Source organism: Osmia lignaria, chromosome 15 (assembly GCF_051020975.1).
Source record: "Osmia lignaria lignaria isolate PbOS001 chromosome 15, iyOsmLign1, whole genome shotgun sequence".
NCBI lineage: Eukaryota > Metazoa > Arthropoda > Insecta > Hymenoptera > Megachilidae > Osmia > Osmia lignaria.
In genome coordinates, this window is record NC_135046.1 from 4,208,580 (window position 1) to 4,233,334 (window position 24,755).

At 37.9% G+C, this 24,755-nt stretch overlaps 3 protein-coding genes across 4 annotated transcripts; 1 reads left to right on the forward strand and 2 right to left on the reverse strand.

The window, feature by feature from the left end:
• Window positions 1–673: 673 nt before the first annotated feature.
• On the reverse strand, window positions 674–2,499 carry Ndfip (Nedd4 family interacting protein). Its single transcript, XM_034340649.2, has 6 exons — window positions 2,303–2,499; window positions 1,723–1,872; window positions 1,522–1,662; window positions 1,293–1,416; window positions 1,039–1,224; window positions 674–961 (listed from the first exon to the last, which is right to left on the reverse strand). Exons 1-6 carry the CDS (start codon window positions 2,327–2,329, stop codon window positions 858–860), a joined length of 732 nt encoding a protein of 243 aa, XP_034196540.1. The 5' UTR covers window positions 2,330–2,499; the 3' UTR covers window positions 674–857.
• A 395-nt stretch (window positions 2,500–2,894) lies between these two features.
• Ndf (Nucleosome-destabilizing factor) lies at window positions 2,895–23,699 on the forward strand. Of its 2 annotated transcripts, XM_034340647.2 has the most exons (11): window positions 2,895–3,032; window positions 3,130–3,166; window positions 3,871–3,959; window positions 4,041–4,167; window positions 4,358–4,459; window positions 4,539–4,730; window positions 5,245–5,418; window positions 21,815–21,925; window positions 22,250–22,360; window positions 22,441–22,885; window positions 23,125–23,699. In XM_034340647.2, exons 1-11 carry the CDS (start codon window positions 2,998–3,000, stop codon window positions 23,322–23,324), a joined length of 1,623 nt encoding a protein of 540 aa, XP_034196538.1. In that variant the 5' UTR covers window positions 2,895–2,997; the 3' UTR covers window positions 23,325–23,699. The 2 variants fall into 2 exon arrangements, with proteins under 2 accessions (XP_034196538.1, XP_034196539.1); XM_034340648.2 differs by lacking the exon at window positions 21,815–21,925 and having other exon boundaries at window positions 2,898–3,032.
• On the reverse strand, window positions 9,996–14,725 carry LOC117612022 (uncharacterized). Its single transcript, XM_034340644.2, has 3 exons — window positions 11,873–14,725; window positions 11,442–11,724; window positions 9,996–11,303 (listed from the first exon to the last, which is right to left on the reverse strand). Exons 1-3 carry the CDS (start codon window positions 13,669–13,671, stop codon window positions 10,653–10,655), a joined length of 2,733 nt encoding a protein of 910 aa, XP_034196535.2. The 5' UTR covers window positions 13,672–14,725; the 3' UTR covers window positions 9,996–10,652.
• Window positions 23,700–24,755: the final 1,056 nt, after the last annotated feature.

Genomic DNA, 24,755 nt, shown 5'->3' on the forward strand with positions numbered 1-24,755 from the left:
TAAAAGTAACAAATGAACAAATAACGTTAAAATCAATGTATTTACTTCGTTACGGATAAAAAATATGAGACATAGATTAACTTTTTATATTGTTGTAATAAGTATATAACAATGATGTTTTTTGACAGTGTAACATATAATGCGTACAGTTTTGTAATAATGTTTCTATACATTTATGTATGTGTATATATATACATATATGCACACACATACATACATATATTTTATATGATTAATTTCTATTTTTAAATTCAGTAAGAATTTCCTCTATAAATCATAGTAATATACAAATAAGCAATTCAGATGATCAGTACACAGATCGTATATAATCAAAATTCTAAAAGCTTATCTAACACTAGAATGTATTACACAATATCACTATAAGAACTTTCATAGTTCATTATCTGTTTTAGGACAGTGATTACATGATTAATTTTTAATAAATTTTTGTATTCGCAACACCAATTTTATAAGTAATAAACTTACATATGTCACATATCAAGCAATTCATGTTTAGATGAACAAATGCATAAATGATATTTCACATTAAAGTATTGTTCATATTATTTGAGCAATAAAAATTTTATTTCATCTATGTGATAATAACACATAAAACTGTTATGTGCAAAAGTTATCTTATTCTGTTTTTTAATCTGCCACGTTTTTCGCGATAATAAGCAAATTTGGCAAATAGTCTCGATAGTTTTAATAACTTCTCTTCTAATAATAGAGTAATATGTAGCCAATATAAAGTAATATTTTCAGAGGGTGTAGATTATATATTATACAAATACAACCCCAAATAGAAATGCTGTTTGTTCTAAAGCCAAGTTAGATAAAGGTGCAGATTTAATAGCTTAATAAAAAAAGAGTAAACGTTCCTGAGCACTTCCAGGTAATAATCTCCATCCGCGTTTAATGTTCAAATATTGAACAATTGCTCGTGCACAAATTAAAACACCTGAAATACAAACACATCATATCTTAATATAAGTAGCAATATTGAATATGCAAAACAACAGACGATAAAATACAAACCAAATCCCATTATCAACCACCACAGCCATGAATTTTCGCGTGATGCAAGATCAGTGGAATGTTTAACAATCAATGTCCATTTTGTCAAAGATAAGCCAAAACCGGATAATGCCCCATATCGAGATGCAATTGTGTGACAGAAGCACATCAACAACAAAAATCCAATCCAATTAAATAGAAATGCAACTGTAACAGACAAATGTTTTATTATACAAGACATTATGCAAAACAATTAAATACATAAGTTAACTTACCCAAAAATGCAGTAAAGAACATGAAATCAGTACCAAGTAAACCACTTTCTGGATCTCCTTCTGCAGCTTCAGTATCAATAGCCAGAATGGTCAAAGGTTGTTGTGGTGTTCTGATATTGCCAGGCTACAAAAACATTATTTTATTATGTAATATTAATTTTCTATGATAATTGCATTGTTATTAAACATTATCCTATGATATCCTATAGATACAAGTATGTCAAATCACCATGTGTATTTGAGGATAGGGTTCTCCTTGTAATGTTTTTTCACGTTGAACTTCTTCATAACTAGGTAATTTTGTAGCTACTTCATAAGGTGGAGGAGCTGAAAAGTCTGCCTTTGGAGGTGGTATTTCTTCTCCATCAGCCTATAATTACACTTCTGTTAATGTTAAAAACTTCAAAATGTACAACAATTTTTATCATACCATTCGACTTTCAAGTGAAGTCTGAGCTGCAGCAATGCTTCCTGAATGATTAATCCCATCAGTTCTTGCAACTGGTACTGCTACAGTTAATGCCGATATTTCATTCTGAGATGATGGTTCTCCATTTGAATCACTGTTCATTTGTGAAGGCTAAAATTGAATCATTATTACTCATCTCTAATATTTATCATTGACTAGAAATTTGAATTATATGAAGATATCTTATACTTTTGTTACAATTAAAATATACTTTGCTTAATTAGTCTTTATTATTAAGAAAATTAAAAAAATATAAAAAAGTAAAGACTGCTTATATATTAATCAAGTTTGAATATTAAATTTCCTGTAAGAAACAAATGACTATTACTAATGACAATGTTTTTATCGACTTGTATGTGTCGATAGTCATGCACAGTTCATAGTACAGTATATAACAATATTGTTTAAAATATATCAAATGTATTCACTTAATGAAAGACATTTTGGCAGTTGAAGACAGATAATGAACTGTTCAGTATTGCTTTTAAAACATCGCGCATAAAACATATTTATCATGCTCTGCATCGTTTTCGAAACATACCATATTGTACCGTATATTACTGTCCATTCTTGGTCAAATATGTATGAAGTGTGAGTAAATTATTTTGACTTCCTGCGGGAAACGAAAAATACTGTTTTTGTACGTAACGCTGCTTTGTAAGGCAGCAAAAGTTCTTACAATCGATGGCTGACAGCTGGCAGGGCTGTATCGCCGTTACCATAGATTTGTTGAAATGCTTACGTCTATTATATTTACTTTTGTTAAAATGATTAACGTTCCCTTTTCTTTACTAATATACATTTTTCTTATTAATTCAACAGTTATATTATCAATTTTTAATCTGGATTAATGCATTTATCCTAGATTTTATATTAAAAAATGCAAGTTTAAACTTGCATGTTGATTGGTCGCTGATACCGTAGCGTTGAAAATCAGGCAGTAGGACGGGAGCATAGCGAATCGAAATCTTTCTTTTGACCGGAAGTCTCGGATTCGAAGTTAACATTATTTTAACGTTATTATTAATAGAAAAGGAAATACACTCCAATAAAATAATATATTAATATATATTTGCAGAAAATGCCTTGTTAAAAGATAGTATGAATGATAAAGAGATGTTCATTTGAATCATGACTTTTGGAGGGGGTAATTTGGATCACGTCGTCATGCACAAACGACGCTCTACTCGTCAGTCAGTCGCTTACCGATTGTAAAAGTGGAAGGAAGGTGTTATCATGTCGGAGGTATTCAAACTAGGTGATCTCGTATGGTGTGTACTTATTTTGTGTTAATCAATGAATGTTTATTATCAAAGTAGTGAAATGCATATAGCAGTGATTACTAATTGATGTCTTTATGGATTTCAGGGCGAAGATGAAAGGATTTTCGCCTTGGCCTGGCCGGGTAAGTTGGAGTTAGCTACTAACGGTTCTGTAACTACACTTTGCTTGACCGTCCGCGCCACGAAGTCAAACGCGGCCATCATATTTGGCGGGAACGCCTTGGGATCCTGATAGATTTTTTTAACTACTCATACTATTGTCAAATTAATGTATTTTATACAATGTTGATACCACTACTACTCCCTACATATTTCCCGCCGTACCCGACCTTCGAATTCAAATTGGCGCGCAGGTTACGAAAATATAACCTAAATTATGTTGTTGGGATTTCATAACTTCATCCACGATGTTCATACATGAACCAAACTTGCATGTTTACATTGTATATATCGAAGCATCATTTATTTCTTTTTGTGATACCTTTTTATAACAACAAGAAACGAAATTTGATTATCGATTCATTAATGATTTAAAAATCATTTCGTTAAATCTAATTTGCGCGGTAATTATAATTTCTTTTTCCACCGTAAATAAATTTGATAATGTGTAAATATAGATGTAATATTTTTTATTTATTACTTGTACTTATTTTTTATATTATTCATTATTTGAAAATTATTTTTGAAATCATACCTAAACAGTAGTATAAGTATTTAGTTAAAAAAAAAATGCTGATTTATAAAATATTAAGATTTTGGAAGATATTTATATAGCTTGTTTTTATCATTTTTATTATGTATACTAATTTCCCCATGACATCTTAAGGTGTCTAATCCTTCAAAGGACTTAAAGAAACCAACGAATACTAAGAAGGGGCCAGTTCAATGTATTTTCTTCTTTGGAACAAACAATTAGTAAGTTTTAATAAAATTTGTTGCCTCTTTTATTTTGCAATATATGATGACCCTTAAAATTCATGAAAATGTTTCTTATAGCGCATGGATAGAGGAATCTAATATAAAGCCATATCTAGAATATAAAGATACCCTTGTAAAATCTAGTAAATCTGGTGCATTTAAAGATGCAGTAGAAGCAATAGAGGAGTTTATTGCTAATGGAGAGGTAAGTTACATAATTAAGATATAAATTATTTTTGTATGTACATTTTGCATAATGTTGACATCAAAGTATGTTAAAATATGTCTTATCAATATCTTATAGTTTTAGCACTTAGAAAAATAGGAAAATATCAGTGTACATAATATTATTAAGTGTAATACATGGTTTGGTATAGTAATTATATCTGCTTTAGGTGTTTGAGGATGGTTTAGACCCAGACTCTTTATTCGACAGACTTAAAGAAGAAAGTATATCTGAGAAGAAGAATGTAGTAAAAACACCCAAACCTCGTAAGGTTAGGTTTAATCCATATAATAAGTCGGATGCACGTGTAATATATGCATAATGTAAAATGTGATACATTATTAATTCAGGAAACACCAAAAACTAAAAGATTAGACACTGGTGGAAGTGATGCTCGTCGCCCAGCCAAAAAACAACGCAGAGAGTCAAGTACAAGTAATAGTAATAGGGTTGGAAGTATTAGTCCTGCGTTGAACCATTCAACCCCTCCCAGAAAATCAGGATCAACTCTTCTCAATAGGCCAGCCAATATTGCTAGACCTGTAAGTATGCTTCATGTATCCATATTTTACAACAATAGTACATATGCAGTTATTTTTGGTAAACATTATCGACGATAGTGTCCGATTTTTTATATCAGCAGAAGTTATAGAGAATTAATTTTTTTAGGACATTGCATTCTATAACTATTTACCTATCTATGTAAATAAATAAACAGCAATAACATTATGCCTCTTTTAATTCCCATCCATAATTACCAGATCAATGTTACTTATTTAAAATTCTACAACTGTTTCTACTTTTGATCATTCAAATGAAATCACATATTTTTGATAGACTAATACAATTTCCCATATAGGCATTAACCTTTTACCACCAGATAGGTATTTGTTATTTATATTGATAATAGTATAAGTTGGTAATAAAATTGGTAATTATAGTTCCAACAAAGTTAAAAATGTCAATCATAAAATCGTTACAACATTTTTCCATTTTTGAATACATTTAAATTAGCGGAAAATCTGATCGTTAATACCTTATTGCCTTATATGACAGGTAACACCACCTTTGGACGTAGAAACATTGTCACAAACTCTTAAGGAGAAAAACATCCTTCCGTCGACCTTGAAATTCGGGTTCCTTGGTTTGGGTATTATGGGAAGCGGCATCGTAAAAAACCTGATCAACAGTGGTCACAGTGTAATTGTATGGAATCGGACACAGGAGAAGGTATGTACACTTCATTTGCTTATGATGTAATACGAAGGTATACTATATTTACATGCAATTATAATATGGTAATACTATATCGCGGAAAATAATCGTCTTCATACTTTATCAAGAAAGTCGCATAATATTTCCTCTCCTAGAATCACCGTTTAATTAACACCATTTTATTTGCCTTTTGCTTTAGTTTAAACATAATAAATTAATCAAAGATAGAGAATAATCAATAGTATTGCTTCATTGTTTCAATTCGGGTAAAATCTGATTTACTCAAAACAAATAAACGCGACATAAAATATTTTGAATGAATTGATGCGACTGCCTTCATTATGAATTTATTACTGCACTGTCAGCAGGAACTACAATACCGCGTTTCATTTCCTCAGCAAAGTATTCGTTTACCTTCAATAAAAAAAAATAATTGTTGAATAGTTTCACGAAGGTGAAATTTAAAGCGATAGAAAAAATATTTCTCCCTTTTTGTAATAAATAGTTTCATTTATTGATTATGTTGTAAATTTGACATTTTTTTTTTTAAACGTTATATATATTTTAAATTATATTCGAAGAAAACATTGAGATGGCAACAGAAAAGTAAATCACTTGTGAGACAAAAAACGAGAACGATTCGCTGTCTTACACATATTTATCACATGATACGCGATGCAAAAAGTGAGATACGTATCGGTTGGAAAAGTTAGAATTTTCACGTTTCTCATCACAGATTCTATGATAATAAAAAAAACTAAAGTAGATTCCGTGATTTGTTTCATGGATACAAAATAAAGAGGAAATTAGGAACGTTTAAAAAAGTGGAAGTACTAATTTCGTTTCTATAAATTAGATAAAGGTAGGTCTAAGTTTCTTCTAAAAAGTATGAATTTTTCTACAAAATTAAATGGTTTCACAAGTTTTTTTATTTGCGATCGTAACGTATTTGCTAGTAGACTTAAAAAAATGCAGAAAAATACAAACTACCAAAAGCATTCGAAACATCGTTCACAGATTCGTACCATCGTAAGAGGAACTTTTTGATTATTGAAAAACTATTACGTGATTTAAATATATCTAATATAATAAAATATAGTGCACACGCGATTTACATTTACCGTTTCGCTACACAATAATGTATAATATTTTCGAACGAATGCCTTTCATGGTATTCCACAGCCTATTTTCCTTTTTATTTCTCTTCAACGAGCGATTTCCCGATAAAGTACAATACATCTGTGGCTACCAAAATTCGTGCACCCAAACACAGCGGTAATAGTCAGTCCTTTTCTAATCAGTTCCAAAGATCATTTCAAAATGACATAGACAATTTCTGCCCGCGTTATCGAAAGTAAACGCTTAAGCGTCTATGTGATTTTTCGTTTGACTACTCTTTAAAAGTAAATTAAGTCTTCGTCATTCCGTATTATTTTCTTGCGTTGAATATATAAACGCAGTGCAGAAATGACTTCTCTTAATACTCGTTGCCAATCGAAATATATTAATACCGCTTCGAAGATAACAAGTAAAATTTCGTAATAATGTATGCAGTATCAATAAAATTTTAATACGTTCATTGCTGTGGAGGAGTCACCAATGACTGTCATCATGAATTTATAACTAAAAAATCGAAATTTCTAAGTAACAAAAATTATAAATAATTTTTGAAAGATAACGATGAACATGCCAGAGATTTCAAAATAGAATATAGGGAGAGTTTCGTATTAACGTCGGACGCGCTAATTAAAAGCGCGTCGATGTAGCGCGCGCGAGTGCATAAATTAGAAAGAAATCGGTAATCGGATCACGTGAAGCATGCGCAATACTGTAACACCATCATCTAGATCCGCGGCCGATCGCCAAACGCGCGTTGAATACTCTTGACACTTTCACGTCCTCTTATCTTATAAAATCAATATCACTGGTAATGGTAAAATTGTAGAATTTTCCATTCTTATTATGCAACCTTTCTGAGCTTAGCGTTTTCAATGAAAAGTCTTAATACGTAACAATTGAACGTTCTTAAGTTTCTTAAATGGTAACTGCAGTTTTCTGGTGTGTCTGTCGCGTCCCCATTTTCGAGGGATGATAAAATTTTATCTCTTTGAAGTCGCTGTGAAACGATCCAAAAATAACGGCAGCAGTACCGCGGTACACGCGTTGTTAGCTTAGCTTTCTTGGCCGCCTCGACGCTATATAACGTACCACCGAATAGGGAGTGGGGATTGCGAAAGAAGGATGTTAAGAGTAGGGAGAAATGTGAAAAGAAAGAAAACCGGGAATTCTCCCGCGGTTTTAATATATTATCACTTTGCAACGTAATGTTCCATGTATCAGAAACGGTATCAATTATTTTTTTCAAATATAAACAAAAGGAAGGATTGTGGTTAAAACGGGCATGTGGCTAAGCTTCAATAGTGTTCAAAGAACATTTTGGCGCTTTTTAATCACATTTAATTATTTTTCTCGTAACTCTTATCACTGCGTGTCGCTTAGTCTTCTTCAGTGAAAAAGGAAGTGTAAAGGAAGGAATGTTCTATCGCTTGCCTTATTTGTTCATGTTCTGTACGTGCGAGGACAAGAGGTTCTATCATAGGCTCTCCTTGGGATTTCTTTAGGTTCTCCCACGTAGTGGGAGGCTCCTCCCCTTACTCTTATCTTTGACCAAAGAAAACCTGCGTTGCACCCACCGAAGGTACACCAATATATCAGATACTAATCATACCTGAGTTTCAATAATCCATAATGATTTGGTTTATTTAATATTCTACCACGGTTAGTAAATGTGTTTGAAAAGTATCCAACATCACTAAACACTACTAAAGCTTAGTAAGATGTCTTTTATTATAGATATTAAATTGTCTTTTTTAAACGGAAACAGTTGTTCAAACGCGACATTTGAGAACCACTGTTCCACGTTAATACTCTCTCAGAGTATTCCGGGAGGGATTGATCAGAGACACGTATCGTTTAATTCGTTGAATTTGTTCTAGAACTTACAGCAAATTCAGTACAAATCTATGATTTTATTCAAAGGACAGAAAAAATATGATCTTGAAACGTTTATAATTATAACAGTGATTTAGCTTAAAAAATAATTCATAAAGGATAAATGTATGCCGTTCAAGCTGGATATACCCGTATAACTAATTACACGATGCTCTCGTTACCGTTTCATTACTATATTTCTTATCTCGTTCGTTAACGGTGTTCCCATCGTGTAAACTAATCCCAATTAAAAAAAGAAGAAAAAAAATTCTCTACAATTTCAACACGGGTCCATTGTTTTCCGTACTTGGAGTTTTTCATTTCTTTAATTATTAGAGATAAAGTACGTAGAGATCTTTAAAGATAACGTGTAATATCGACATATTCTATTCTCCGTATGGAGAAATAAATGTACAGATCACCTGTTCCAATTTGAGCCTGAAATACAATAATTAAACATAGCGAAAGTATCGCATTTCTACGTGAAATTTGTACTATCTAATAAGCTTATTTAAATGTTGCGTTTGATATATTTTTGTTTTCATCGAAATTCTTTTACGTTTCTATCGTATAAAATAAATAAAGTTCGTTTCAAGATAACATCTTAGATCATTTGCACTGTACAATGACAAATTGTATCGTCATAATCGTACCTTCGTGATCGTGATTATCATGATTAGAATATTCCTTCATTTAACGCCTATAGATGGAGAGGGTCTCTCCGCGCGCCATTTTGACGTATTATCCAATCTTTCAAATGGATTTCGCACATTTTCTTTTTACAGTTACGATAAAAAAACTTGTTTTTTTTTGCAAAGTAGTTGTAAATATGTGTAATGAAAGTTGATTAAAAAAATTATCTTAGGAAGACGCGATGAACGGAACTGATAAAGAACAGATAAAAACGATTAAGAAGACCAAATCTGGCTTTAGTATTTGGAGCTTGATATTAAAAAAGGATAATAAGTTCAGAGATATCGCTTAGATATTATTTTCTCAGCTAATTCTTCTCCTTTTAGACGAAATCTTCAGAAAGCGATCGTTGTTCGAATCGACTGGTGTTACGATTATTAAGTACACGGTGTTCTCGCATTAACTTTTTGCTCTTCGATAGAATTTCAAATCTGTATATTTCCATACTTCGGACAATTTGCATTGTATCGAACAGGGAAGAGTTTAAAATGAGCGGCAGATGTTGGAAAGGGTAACCGTTTGCCCGGATGTCCGGCTACTTGGATCTTTCGAAATCGAAAGTGAACAAGAAAATAACAAAGTTTACCTAAATGGTACGGCAAACGGTACATCAGTTATCGTCGGACATCGGATCAATGGATATATCGTCGGACAAAACGCGTTCGTCGATTCAGTCTTTTCATAGAAAAAAATTGTGATCACACGCCTGTAAACTGGTCACAAATCGTTCGCAAACACTTATTTACAGGAGAATATTGACGCGAGAGTCGGAGGATTATGATTTCATTAAAATCATTTTCTTTAATTTCCGATGAAATTGACAATTTCAGCTAAACCGTCCAACGGACACATTTTTATTCCCGCTTCACTCGTGTCTGTTCTTTTTCATTTTTTTTTTTCCACGCGACTTATCGTTCGTTAAAACAGTTGACAGTTAACATTACGACATCTCGCGTATCATTCCAGCAATCGTTTTTAAGAAAAACCATCTCGTTATTATCATCGATGTCGAGGATGATAACTATCGCGATGAAAAGCGCGAAGCGTAAGGGCGGACAGGTTGCAAGGTCGTTAACCTGGTCACGACCAAAGTCCTTGGAAGCTGTCCGCCACTTTTTTTTTTACCTTTTCTTCTTTTCATTTTATTCTCTTTGAAGTAATACACACACGCACACAGGATCGATCGACAGATTCCATCGATGCCGGTAGGGAGAGACGTTCTATGTCTCTCCTGGTTTCTCGTAGGCGATCTTCTTTCTCTCATCGTTTCCATAGATTATTGAGCAAACAAAGAAAAAGAAGGAAAAAAAAAAAAAATAAAAGAAAGAAACACAGAGTTTCACGAGAGATAAAGGTACCACGTCACGAATGTGTATTCCCACTTACCGGTGTTAGAGGCACTTCTATATTATATTTTTGCTTTTACTCGCATAATGATCCGGTGGCAGTTCAATTCTCGTCTTAATTGTATTCCTGCTGTGTATTGTATAAAGGGGGAGAGAGAGAAAGATCGAGAAGTGGTGGAGATTAGTACCCTTTCGACGCTGTCGTTTACAGCCTTGTCTCTAAAGTTTGGTTTCACGTGGTAGTTCCGGTAAACTGTTACTAGGTACAAGAAGACCAAGACTTTCTGCACTTCCTTTAGGCTCTTTGGCTAACGCTTCGGCGCTGAAGCCTCTGTAAAATGGCTTGGCGTGGTCTGCGTCTTTGTAAACCGACGAGGAACTTCCATCCTCCTCGATACTGTGCAGAATGATCGCGTTCGGTGGAATGATGTCGCTCGCCGACAGCGGATCCATTCGAATCGATGAACACATTTCCTCGATATAATTTATATGGATTCCTTCCAACGCGTTACCACCGTGCGGACTAACTGAGGAAAGTTCCGTAGGCGTGTAATACTCGCTGTTCACATCCTCTGTGCTCGTACCGATCACCAGGTCGTTGATCTTCGCCTTGAAGTAGGTACCGCCTTCCTCCTTCGCATTGAACACCATCGAGTCGCTTTTCCCGCAGGAACCGCTTCGACAATTGTCGAAATAGAGATTCGGTAGATTTTCTAGGACCTTGTTCAACGTTTGCTGCTGATACTTGTAACTCTCGCGAAGTCTCAGAACCTGATGAGCGCTGAACTTTCTAATCTTGTTACGTTGGAAGACATAGTTTTCTCGAACCCAATTCAGCTGACCGGTCGAGTAATCCCTTACTTTTCTCACCTGTTTTCAAACCAGAGAAAATAACACGGTGAATATTTATAAATCGTTCGTCGCGAATGGTTTCTCGTGGTTGATGGAACTTGGCGAACACCGGTGACAAAAGTTCCAACCACACTGAAACGAGAACCGATTGATTACCTGATCGTAATATTGGTCTCTTAGCGCCGTAAGATGAGTTGTCCCATAGTCTCTTATGTCTCTAATGTGCCTCATTTGACCTTCGTAACTATCACGAATCCATTCCACTTGCTGGGCACAGTTTTCTTTTATCCTGTGCACTTGTTGAGTATAATTTTCACGCAGCCTTTCGAGTTGCTGGCTCTTGTATTGCTCGATATTATCCAACATCTGATAGATTTGTTTCCCTCTGGGCGTAGAACCGACTCGTCTGCAGCAGAAACACCACTTCAGACAGCCGCATCTGAAACCAAGCGAAACAAACTAGTTCAGACGGTGCAATGAAAATCGCCTGTTTCAATCTGGTCGAATACAGGAGGTGCAAGAAAAATACATAGAAAAAGAAAAGAAGAAGAAGAAGAAGAAATAGAAAGAAAAAGAGATATACTTACTTGAGAAGAATACAATAGACCAACTGCAAGAGGAGGGTTAACAGAAGAAAGGCCGTGGCACAGGCAGCGCCTACCAGGATGCTGATGATTTTGATTTTGTGTAACGTTATTGGATTCATCTGCAAACTAATATAGGTAGTGGCATTGGCAATCGGATTGACTGCGAAACACTTGTATTGTCCAACATCCTGCCTGAGCAACGCCGTGATGTACAAAGATCCATTCTCAAGGATGCGTACGCGACCATCGTCAACGAACGGCACACTTTGTTCCCATCCGTGTACGGGAGGATGTTCGACAAAAGCGTCGGGAAAAGCTGGATCAGGATTCCAATGCAGTACCTTAAGTGTCGGCGTGACCCATGTTAAGGATGGCGTAGGATTGCCGTTGAACTCGCAGTCGAGGAGCACCGAGTTCAACAACAGATATTGTTGTGTGGGCGTAGCGTACGTCAGATACGGAGGTGTACATTTCAAATAACGAAGAGTTTGAAGGATATCGGCGGTTGCGTCGATATCGTCGCCGCATCTGAAACCGCTTTGGAAGGCGGTTCGAAGGTGTTCCTTGCTCTCGGCCCACTTGACGAACCAGAACATGCGACAGTCGCAGGCCCATGGGTTCCCTTGCAGCTGCAGCTCGGTTAAAAACGCCAGCTGCGCCACGTTAGCGGGAAGGAAGGTGAGATTGCTGTCACTTAGATCGAGTTTACGAAGCACCGGTGTACGATCAAGGGTGCGTCGAGATATCTCTCGCAACGGGCTTTTGTTCACCTCCAGGCTCTCCAGTTTGTCCAACCCTTTTAGATCATCGTTACGGAGGATCTCCAACTTCGATCCGGATAGCAACAGAGTGCGTAGCTGTTTCACAGGTCGCCATATGTCTTGTGGAAGCACCGTGAACGGTAGATTCTTCAGGCTTAGCCATCGCAAATTCGATAAGCTTTGAAAGGTCGCGCTGCTCATGTGACCGATAGGATTTCCGGATAGATCGAGCCGTTGCAACGAGTCGAGATCGGCGAAGAGACTACGAGGTATCGTGTCGATCTCGTTGTTGGCCAGATCTAAGATCTTCAACCGGTTGAGGCCAGAGAACAGACGGGGTGGAAGCTTGGTGAGCCTGTTGGAGGATAGTTCGAGTTGCTCGAGTTGTGCGTTCGGTCTGAAACTGTGATCTGGCAGAGAGACCAGCAGATTTCCGGACAGGTTCAAACGAGCGAGTGCCTTGGTCGAGGCGAACGTCTGATAAGGAAGTACCGACAGTCGATTTCGCGACAATCCAATCTCTTCGAGGTGATCCAAGCCTTGAAACAACGCCCGCGGAAGGACGTTCAACTGGTTGCCGGTGAGGTTCAGGTACTGTAGTTGGTGCAATGGATGGAAGACATCCGACGGCAATTCCGTCAGTCTATTGTCACCTAAATCGAGGTGCTCGAGTAACGTGGTCGCGAGGAACACGCCGGATTCGAGCCGCTCGATCCCGCTCGATGTCCAAACGAGACTCTTCAAACGAGTCGAAGTTTCGAGTGCAGCGACGGGTATGGTAGCGGCCCGGACGTCTCTCAATACAACATTCGTAGCCAGTTTCGGCAAACCGAGCCCCAGGAAACTTCGTTCCTGGCATAGTAAGCTCCTTCCATCGTCCAGGCACTGGCAACCCGTGGCACATTCCAAATTCAACGAGGCTGATGTTCTGAACGACGTTGACCCCGAGCCCGACGACGACGTATCCGTAACGTGTACCACAATCAGAAGAACGATTAACCACCACCACGAGTCCCACGTCGAAATCCGTTTCCTCATTCCTATTACCTGTAATATGACGATATCCACGCATACAACCAAGAACTCCCATGTCCTGATGTGTCTTCGCGATACCCGCAACGACTGATTCTCTTCTCTTCTATGATGACTCGTATTGCTCGATCACGAATCATCACACGTACGCATTTCTCTTATCGTCCTTTTAGTTTCCGCTTCGTAAAAAGATCGTGCGAATGTAGAAATTGTGACGGTTAGAGGGAAATACGAATAAGCGGTAATTATTTCTCGCCGTTCGAATTTCTTCGACGGCATACGTGTCTTCTTTGTGTGTTATATTGTACCTACCGAAAGAGGAACACGGACAATGCCGAAGCAAACGTGTCACGGGGCTGGATAAGCGAAGCGGGCTTCTTTAACCGTTCGCAAAATATCTGACCCAATGTCTTATGGATTCGCCAAGGAAGTTGTTGAGATTGTTGGTGTTGGCGGTGGTGGCGGTGGCAGTGGTGTTGCTGCTATTGCCGTGTCGAGCCGGTAACATAATTGTGCGCGCTCTGATGAAACCATGACTTACAAAGTTCCGAAATTGGACGGGTAGGGAATCCGCCAGCATAGAACGGCTGCTGCACTCGGTAACAACCGGTACGAGGAGCACTCGCGCGCGCAAGTACGCATTAGAAAATGAATATAACGCATACAAACGGACACACACGCATCCAATCACGCACGCACGCACACAATCACACTCTATTTTCCCTTTCCTTTTTCTTTTTCTTTTTAGATGTGCGATGCGTAGTTATCTTTGTTGTTAAACGACCCTGTCAATCGTGCTGCAGACGACAGAGACGGTGTTACTACTATTTCTCTCTCTCTACTCTTGTTTCTCGCGTGTCACATGACACACTCGTGCATCGACCAGCGTCGTCCGTCGCGTGTCAAAGACAAAAACCGACTGTGAGATCCGTTCGAGCCGAGTCTGGCTTCTCCTCGTGGTAGCCGTCGAACTCGAAAAGCCGGCAACGTTGCGAGCTTGGGAACCGCGCCGACGCAAAACCGATCTTGCCTGCAGCTCGGCTACCCGAACCGCCCTGACGATAAGAGGGGAACAGCCCTCTATTCCGATTCTTTGTCCACCGTTAACCGTGCCCAAGATTCCTACAAGATATCCTGTCGCAATCGTCCGACACTTCCATCCGCTTATTTATTACTTATTTACTCTTTGCAAACCTTGCGTACAACGTACCCACGCGTACGCCTCGTCAACGCATTTTTGCTGCTTCTTTTTTTATATATATATATATATATATATATATATATGTACCTGCTAATTAGTTGATTTTTATCAGCCATCTTTCTGCCTCGGTAAACAAACCCGATCGTATCTTTCGCTCGATGAAACCTTTCCAATTTTTCTTTCGTAAGGAAATCAGAAACTAAGCTTGTCCCAGATTATCGTGGTATCGTTCGTAAGATCCTCTCTTGGCCTCGGATAGCGCCCAGTGCTTCAGACACCGAGGCGCATTAAGATTCTTTGTTAAGTCGTAATCAAATAGCGATACCGTGACGTTAGCTTTCGAGTAATCAGAAATTACGAGATGCTATTCAAATTTTATTTTATGAAAAAACGGACTATGCACCGGTGTAATTATGTTTTCGCGATCGCAAAGGACGTTGGAAAGCGTGTCCGTGGGCTAATTATCGTTCGACTGAAACTGATCATTTTCTTGCTAGTAAATACGATTATCGATATTTCTAGCCTGACACGAAAGTAATCTAATGACAGAACGTTTCGTTACACGTGCAGAAAAGTTCAACGTTGCGGCAGGAGAACGGTGAATGCGTATTAAAAATGGATACCATTTTATAAATTACGGTGCTTTATTTATAAAACAGGGGCGTCTTTCAGATCTTTACCGTGGCTGATATTCCCCCAGGAATTCAACGTGTTCTTGGATCAAAATGCTTTTTTCCGTAACCTTGAATTCAAACGAATAATCATACACGTTTCCCTGATATTCGTTCGAATTCGATGGCGTATAGCAGCTAAACGGAAACGTCAATTTAACACGAGTTTTCGGACTGTTCGTGTAAAACTTTCTGACCTGAACGTGAGAAAGTTCAGTTTGCTACGAATAGACACGTATTTCAGTAAATTGCATTTCTGCCTGAACGATGATTCCTTCGATTTGAAAGTAGATTGTACATATGTACTTAAAGTTATCTGTGGCGATAGATAAAAAAATTATTCGAAACGTATATCTTCAGGAAAATGAATAAAAAAAGGTTATTTCAATGGGTAGTTAAATAACAGACTGTTCGATAACTGTCGAGTCTATATCAGTGCTCTCTTGTTCCTCGGAAAAACGTCAATTTCATTATCGCAATAAAACCTGGGTCACCTGTAAATCACTTGTTCAAACTGCCCACGTACACAATTGCCAGGTAGACTTTGGCTTTGACAACCGTAACTAACTCTATTCAATTTCGAAAAGAACGCAATCTATAGAAGAGAATTTTCTACAACGCGAAAAGAACCCTGTAATTTAGCTAGACTTATTAATAAATTTCAACGTAAAAACGTTATTAATAACGTGTTTGAAAGCTGGGCGTTATATTGTAAGGATGTATTCGTGTGGACGATGTAAATGTTTGGTGTAACGTAAACTACTGTTCTATGATGTTCTCCAGTTACGCTTGCGGATATGCTTGATAAGCCCCAGTCTGCATATGTTCCATTCTCTTTTCCTTTTTTTTTTTTCAAGTTTTCTTTCAACTCGTCGCGTTTCATGAACTAGGAATTTCCATCGTCCAATTTGAGATAACAGTACGAGATATTTTAATATATTAATTTTAATTCATTTGAATTGAAAATATTAATAATTAGCGAAGCCAAAATGTCTAATTAGCCAAGCTGGCAACAACATGTTTTTTTACCGTCCCATTTTTATTTGTTTTGTCGAGTCGTAGAGCGAGTTTGGCAAACGATTGATTGAATTATGCTGTGTTCGAATTGCAATTAACGAGGATTGTGCAATTCGAGCGTAGCCCTGTAAATCGTTTTCGTAATTCGTTTCGAAACTTGATTTGCGTGCATGCTCGTAACCAGATTGAATTTGACCTTGATTGCTAAACTTCGATAGGTCGAGAAAGGGTTTCTTCTTCTCATTTTGTCGGTCATGGTCAAGGGAAACAGTTGTAACTGTAGGACCATTTAGTTTCTGGCTCCAATCGATATCCGGATAAATTTTCAGTCCATAGATTATTTTTTTTTTTTTTTTTAAATTGAACGCCTCGATAGTTGTAAGCTTAATGGAAAGCGTGAATTTTTAGAGAAATTTCAAGTGTCGAATTTGAAGTTTGAAGATCGAACAGATATCGAATCGATTAAAAAGCAAGATATTCTTGCCAAACGCGACATTCGTCTCTGACGTTGATTGTTCGATATCAATAATTCAAAGCAAAGAAAACATGAATGAAAAATGAAGGCGGAATTATTGACTAACAGGTGTTACGTAATTGCGTCGATAAACAGAACAAAGGAAGGAATCCTTTGAAAGGAAACGCTCTAAGCACGTTGATAGTATTAACAGGGCTTTTAGAAATCGCGTTTATCTTGAATGAGAAAACACGCGTTGATAAAAAACTAATTCGATAATTGCGAGTCTAAAATGGAATTAAAAGATTCGCAGCATTATCCTCGACACATTTTCTGAATAATATTTTTCCATCATCGAGCGACACCAGATATGCATAGGTAACTGACTCATCGAATTTGGTTCAGCGCGATTACATAACAGCGTTGGTAGACGCTTTTCACGGGAGGAGTTAAAAACGTCGAACGGGTAGTAACGACGAAAGAAGGGTAGCTAATTTTAAAGGACAATGTGTTGTATTCTGTCGCTATCCGTACTAAATTTGGCATAAAATCATACGTCGCCAGTATACTAAAACAGTGGTGGAATTTAATTTTGTCAATTTTCCAATTTAATAAATAAATGAAATTTCAACTTTTACTAGAGATAGTAGAGATTTTTTGCTGAAATCTCTGTCGAACGTGTAGATTCGCTAAACGTTACGCTTTCGTGGCAACGCGTGTATTTTCTGGCTCGATGTTCAAGCCTTTCTTTGTTGCATAATATCGTTCGCGGAGCTTGTATACGTATAGTTAACCGAATGGAAGGAAGAATTCGCCTGGTGTTGAAGTTAAAACGGAACGTTGGCGAGAGCGGGCGATATAAGAAGAAAGGAAAGGCCTGCGCGCGATTCGTGGCGGAGCGATAAGTGGCGGTTGCTAGTTATAATGAAAAGAGAGGAGGGAAGAGGAGTGAATACAGAAGCGAGAAAGAATGTTAAGGAACGAAGAGACACGGGTCGGGCGTCGAGCAGGACACGAGTAGAGCTCGATCAGCTGGGAACGATGCGAGGTTGCCGGCTTTCATTCCGTGACCCCCGGCTGCCGAGCGTGGCGAGTTCGAGTGGATCAATATTACCTAGATCCGGCAACCCCGCATCTAACCCGACTCTTTATTTATACGTGTCGGTCAGACGGCGCAGGCCCGCACCCGCCGATCCTTGCCTTTGCTCGCTTTTGTCCTTCGTCGCTTTCGTCCCCTTGGCCTTTACCGGTTCCCTATGATTCTCATATTTTTCAAAGGTTAATTTGACCCGTCTTTTGCACCGTCTGGCCGCCGGAGTACGCACGAAGTCGGAAGGGCAAATAAATAAATGAAGTAAAGGAAAACATCGTTACTTGTATTGGATAGATTATTGGTGAAAGATGAGATTCAGTAAACACGCTTACCTAAGCTTTCAGCAAAATAAACGTGAAAATATCCGGTGCTACAGATTCGATTCGCTATCATCGATATTTATTTCAAAGTCGTTCGATGCGAAATATTAAAAATTTGAAATATGAAATGAAAATTTTAAATGACAAACATAAAAAGTACTACTTGCTTCTATTGTATTCTGGTGTGTATAATATTTTTAGAGCGACGTATATAGACCCGGAGACTGTCAGGGACGTACAAATACAAAGTGCAATGCGCTCGGAGATGGTCTGAATGAACGGGTGTCGTTCGGTCTCCAATAATCGAGGTATCGGAAGCTACTTCGATTCACCGCAGTAATTAGTTAAATACTTGCTATTGTTACGAGCGCTATCTTATCTTGCTGTCTATCTTGATATCGAAAATTATTCTTTTCGGGACAACTTTCTTTGTTTACTCAAGATTGTGTCCGTTACTATCTGGTCCTTGAACGTCGACCGGAACATAATGGATTAGAAACGGTAAAGGTAGACTCAGCTTTCTTGCAATCGCTTTCTTTAATTTTATGTAGTTTGTAAAGTTATTTTTACCGGTGCAAAGCTTTCAGCAAAATTTCCGCTGTAGAGAAGCAAAAGAGTCTCTAATTACTCCCTTGGTAAATGTACCCTTCTTCCACTGTACTTTCCTCGTCCTCTCGTCTCGACGTGCTCGTTTTTTGCCAGCTTTCGCATCAGCAGTTTGGTCAAATTAATTGCCAAAGTCAAGTTTCCACGCTCGGTTGCGCTAATAATAATATGAAAATTAATGCAGGCTGCCTTAAATTGCCGCAATTGCAACATTGCTATCTGTTGATGTTGCGGAAAAATATTTGTACAGGCAGATTGCCTCTTATCAAAGCTAGTTTCCTTGACGTCACATCAGTCCAGATGTTTTTCAGACTATTTCTCGCCAATAACTACCCAAAAGACCTTCGCAAGTTCTAACTAGATGTACGTGTTAAGAATCTTTTAAATTATTGATCGTCTTTGCCCGGTACCATGTATACATACAGAGTGATTCGTAATCACTCGATCCATCAATATGTAAAAGCTTATTAAAATCCGAGTAAGGACGCTTGGGAAATTCCTGCTCGTTACAAGCTTGCAGGATAAATTCTTTCCACCTTCGGACAAACTATACCTTTCGTTGCTGCTTCCTTTCCCGATGTGTCGTGCACAGCATATGTCGGCAATTGCTATTAGAAATTTTATACAAGTGCTTTCCGCGCGCTCACTATGAGCCACAAAGGTCGATATACCCAGAGCCCCCCGTTATTCCCTCCAACCCATTTCTGCCGTCGTTTATACGATTCCACATCCGCCACTTCTGCAACTTGTATTCTGGTATGTCGGTTTCGTACTCTCGTCCGTTTATACCTCTCTCTTTCTCTCTTCTCGATTGACACGTGTACACCTAGGCTTCCCTGGCCGCCGAGTGCCCCGGTTTATTTTTGAGAAAACAGGCCACTCGGATAAAAAGGAAACATCCAGGCTGACTATCAGTTTGATTTCGCGCATCTGGAATCGCGAGGGAGATGAAATTTTAGCCGCGAAGAGAATTTAGAAATCTATTGGAGCTCTCCTCTGTAAACTGAAAATGTTTCATATAAATGGATGAGTAAGGATTTGCGGTGTTCCCTCGTCAGCGTTCAGCGTGTATAACCTTCCACCCACATGCTTACTTGAAATACTATGTGTAGGTTTGAAATGCTCCCACATGGTACGGAATACCGAATATGATTTCCTCTACGTACATGGCTCTGCACGGTATCACGCGTTTTATTATTACCAAATACGGTGATCGATAAATTTGGCGAACTTCCGGGAAACAAAGACGTTCCGTGGATTCTCCGAAAATTATATAAGCTCGTAAAGCTATGTAATGGACGTAATAATTTGAAAGCATTGCGATTCGTTGGAACGGAGCACATATGGAATGCAGCTAGAGTGCACTTGTGTCGTATATGTGGTTGCATTCGTCCCTGGAAACCGTTGAATTTCTTCCCTCGTGGAAGCCACACAAGTCGGTTATGTTGGTTCAAGGTCATTCGCTAACACGCGCGTTCGCATTTCCACAAAATTTATCTGGTTACCGATTTATCTTTTCATATTTACACCGAAAAGCAAATTGGAAGAATCTGAAAGAAAAATTGAAGGAAACGTGTTGTGTCGTATCCGCGTCTATAAAAGAAAAATAGAGATTACTTGGCCATTAATCTCGTACGTCTCTCCATTTCCATTTAGCGTTTATTCAATGTCTCCTCACGATGGACCGTCCTGTCTGTAAATCAGATCTCTGACGAGATCGCAATTGTACAATAAGACAGTTTATCCACGATCAAGGGACAACGATGTTCAAAGTAGAAAATTTCAGCCTAGTGTACAGTGTTGAGTTATCGATTCAACCGATAGCTTGATTTTTTTCATTTCAATCCTACCGTTGTTTAGCTTTTCGTAGCATCCGTGCGTTTACAATGAAATTTATTTCACCGCGAACGAACGGATTTCTATGCTTGCCAAAATAAATTGGACGTACAAAATAATACAGGTCAGGAATACGATCGATGTACACTTCCTAGCCGATTACCCTTGCGCACGTGCAACGAGACAATAGAAGACGCAAATCAATCTTTATATTCAAGTTACAACATTCTGCCACTTTATTATTTTCGCGTTTCCAACGTCTTCAGAAGCTATTTACGTTTCCTTCGTGTAAACACGAACACTTGTCTTTTTTATATTTTACTGAAGAGCTCGCCTTGCTAGCAAGATACATTGTTCACTGACTTAAAAAGAATGTAACCTATTTGTCTCCTTTGTTTCTTTGTTGACGACACTTAACTGGCTTGCTTGTTGACTCGCCGCCACGTTCATGCTAGCACGCAATTGTCAGTATCATAGATATCATTTCTGTATATTCTCTTTGAATAATACGTTTATTAAATAGTAGTTCTTATAAATTTTAATATTATTTATTAAAAAAGTACGAGCTGTATAGATATAGCGAAGGGGAAGGTGGAAAAATCATTAAACATCGTGTATATAAAAATGGCACCATCGTGCTCAGATAGGCGTGTCCCATGAAATTTAATCAACTACTAATATAAATATGGATTTCGTCATTCTTGACCCGTTATCTAAGTCTCGGTTAGATGTAACACTGAAATCTAACGTTCCAGAACAAATAAAAGCAACCGTACATTCCTATGATTCATTTTATTGTTTCGTTAACGGGATCCTCATCCGTATCGGTGTCGACATATTGAAAATCCCAGAAATATCTAGATAATATTCATCAAAAAATGTTTCGTTATAGGTCTGAAGAAAGAATTAAAACGTTTTTGTAATCCCCTTGAATCTTAATAAACGATACAGATACACCGTTTTGGCCGTATGCGGAAAATATCTTTGTATGATGCAATGGCGTCGTTTGCTGATGTGGCAGCAAGTCTGGGAACGTTTAGCTTCGAAGCCGTTGAGACGATGGTACGTGACAGGAATGGCGTCGAAAATGGCGAGTGGCTCGTTGTGGCGACATCTACCGGAACCGTGATCGTTAGATTTTTCCTTGAAATTTCACGTTGCACCGAGCGGTGTCGCTGAGATGCTAAAAACTTACTCTGACCGTAATACAATTTATCAATAGAACAAAAAATTAGAAAAAATGTATATCATTTAAACAAATCTACATTTATAAATTATTATTTATATATTTTTGTATCAATCCTTTGTATATATTTTGTTTATCTCTTATATTAACGATATAAAAAGCAAAACTTGACGTTTTTTTTTATATTTATTTTTGTTTAGTGTGCAGATTTTGTGAAAGCAGGAGCAGAACAAGGTTTAACACCGTCCGATGTGGTTCTTGCTGCTGATATCACATTCTCGTGTGTGGCTGATCCTCAGGCTGCCAAAGACGTGAGTAACAATTTTTGTAATTATAATATGCAAAAATAGAGAGCGTTTATAAACATAAGGAAATATGAATTATTTTGTAGATGGTGTTTGGAAACTGTGGGGTCCTCACAGAAATATCCCCGGAGAAAGGGTACGTGGAGATGACCGGTATAGACGCGGAGACATCGCAAGATATTGCCGAAGCAATCACCGCAAAAGGTGGTCGTTACTTAGAGGCTCAAGTACAGGGTAGCAAAACGCAAGCACAAGAGGGTACTCTAGTGATCCTCGCGGCAGGTGACCGGACTCTTTTCGACGAGTGTCAGTCTTGTTTCGAGGCGATGGGTAAAAACAGTTTTTACCTGGGCGAAGTTGGCAATGCTTCTAAAATGAACCTCGTCCTACAACTGATGGCCGGAGTAACTCTTGCCGGTTTGGCAGAGAGTATGGCTCTAGCGGATCGCGCCGGTCTTCAACAAAAGGACGTACTGGAAGTTCTAGAACTGACATCATTGGCCTGTCCCGCGATTCTTGACAAAGGAAAAGGTAAAGGCCTACTGTGCTGGCTATTCAAAGAAAAGGAATTACGGATTAAGTAGTACCACTGACAAAGAGACTTTCTGAAACGATATCCTTAGATTTTAATGAGCTTTTACACGTTAATAGTAGGTCGTTTCATAAATTCGTGCCGTCTTTCACAATTGACGTCGAAGCTACCTTTTTGAGTATCATAAAAGAACTTTGTTCCTGTGTCTTTTGAAATAATCTTTTCTTTAATTTTCTAGCCATCATCGAGGGTGGTTTTCCGACGCAGTTACCGCTTCAGCACATGCAGAAAGATTTAAGACTCTCCTTAGGTATGAGCGATCAATTGGAACAACCATTACCGCTGGCCGCCGCAGCGAACGAGGTTTACAAACACGCTAAACGGCTTGGCTACGGTGAACACGATGCCTCCGCCGTTTACATCAGAGCCAGGTTCTAACGGAGCATGCATCGTCCAAGCTTTTGCTATACCATATTTATTGCAATATCTAACGTTGTTTCCCGTCGCTACCAGAGAAGAGTAGTGCGCCGTATGTCGGCGGATGAGCAGTAAAAAGAAAGCGCTACTGCTCGCGAGACGCCGCACGAAACACGACATTTATTTTAATGTGTCGTAACACATTTGTTGAAAAGTAGACTAAGTTCTGTTAAATGTAAAACCATGATGAATGAAACCAAATCTTGACCGATATTGAATGTGTGCAGCAGCATCAATTTTATGCACATTAAACACGCGATGAATCTATATATATATATATATATGTATACATAAAGTATATACTTGTATTGTTCTCTTTTTGTTTTTTACACGTGTCTTTTTTTATCTTTCATTAAGAGCCTCCTTTTTGCGTATGTACACGGGGATGAATTTTTTTTTTTCATTTGGCGACTACTTTTCTCGACAAAACAGCGTAAGTCTTCGAACAGGGTCGATCTCTCGAGTCGCTTCCCGACTTCGATCTCGTTGAAACGCACCCCTCGCTTGAGATTATTTCAGAGACTCGGGTCGTGTCGAAAATGTGCCTTACGATACTGTTTGAAGCAAGGCTTTCAAATAATTTCTGTTCAGTTTTTTTAATCACTTTCAGTAATGCAGTATAGAATCGTATTCAGTTTCTTTTTTTTCTATTCGCGTTAAAATTATTAACGGGGCGATGCGCGCGGGAACGACAATTGTTAGAAAGAAATAATGATAGATTATTACGCTTTATTGGTGCAATTATATAATTTGACGGGACATGGTTCTCGATTTTGTACAAAATTTGGTATTTTAAAAGCGTTCGCTGAACAGAATAATTAGATAATGCAAGAAAATGGCCATCGTTTTAGGTTCTTTTTTCTTTTATCACAATAAGAGAATTGTATATTTTTAATAATTGTTTCATCATAGATTATGCTTTACCGTATCCTGGCATGTTTATCAGGCAACAAATAACGAGAAGCGACGAATAACGTATCGGTCATTTCATACCATCGAATTATTCGTCCTGGGATACTTCTGATAGATTTTCAATTTTGACTAGCGATTAATAACTTCGCGCCTAGCGCGACTTTTCTGCTATTTGCTTTCATAGACGTGGCTAATCAACGAATCGGCCCAAAGCAGCGCGGAATTATTCTATCCTTTAATAAAATTTACGAGAGTGAAATCAAGTAGAAACGAAATGTAAAAATATTATTATATTACGTACATTATAATGTATGATTCGGACAAAACGTGTTCCCCTTGATTAATTACTATTATAATTATAAATCATTTGCTCGTGAAACGTAGATTTGCATTAAATGTTGACATGGTATTATCGAGTTGTTTACGTTACAAAAAACCCACCCCGAAAAACTTAATCAATTACCATTTGGTATCACGCTC

Excerpts from the sequence above, each read along its gene's own strand:
- Ndfip (XM_034340649.2), bottom strand. The coding sequence starts at position 2,329 with ATGGACAGTAATATACGGTACAATATG. Across the intron at positions 1,663-1,722 it reads CTTCACTTGAAAGTCGAATG|GCTGATGGAGAAGAAATACC; the intron begins GTATGATAAAAA and ends GTGTAATTATAG. Across the intron at positions 1,417-1,521 it reads CCTATCCTCAAATACACATG|CCTGGCAATATCAGAACACC; the intron begins GTGATTTGACAT and ends ATGTTTTTGTAG.
- Ndf (XM_034340647.2), top strand. The coding sequence starts at position 2,998 with ATGTCGGAGGTATTCAAACTAGGTGATCTCGTATG. Across the intron at positions 22,361-22,440 it reads ATCCTCAGGCTGCCAAAGAC|ATGGTGTTTGGAAACTGTGG; the intron begins GTGAGTAACAAT and ends ATTATTTTGTAG. Across the intron at positions 22,886-23,124 it reads GATTCTTGACAAAGGAAAAG|CCATCATCGAGGGTGGTTTT; the intron begins GTAAAGGCCTAC and ends TTAATTTTCTAG.
- LOC117612022 (XM_034340644.2), bottom strand. The coding sequence starts at position 13,671 with ATGAGGAAACGGATTTCGACGTGGGACTCGTGGTGGTGGTTAATCGTT. Across the intron at positions 11,725-11,872 it reads GTCTATTGTATTCTTCTCAA|ATGCGGCTGTCTGAAGTGGT; the intron begins GTAAGTATATCT and ends GCTTGGTTTCAG. Across the intron at positions 11,304-11,441 it reads GAGACCAATATTACGATCAG|GTGAGAAAAGTAAGGGATTA; the intron begins GTAATCAATCGG and ends GTTTGAAAACAG.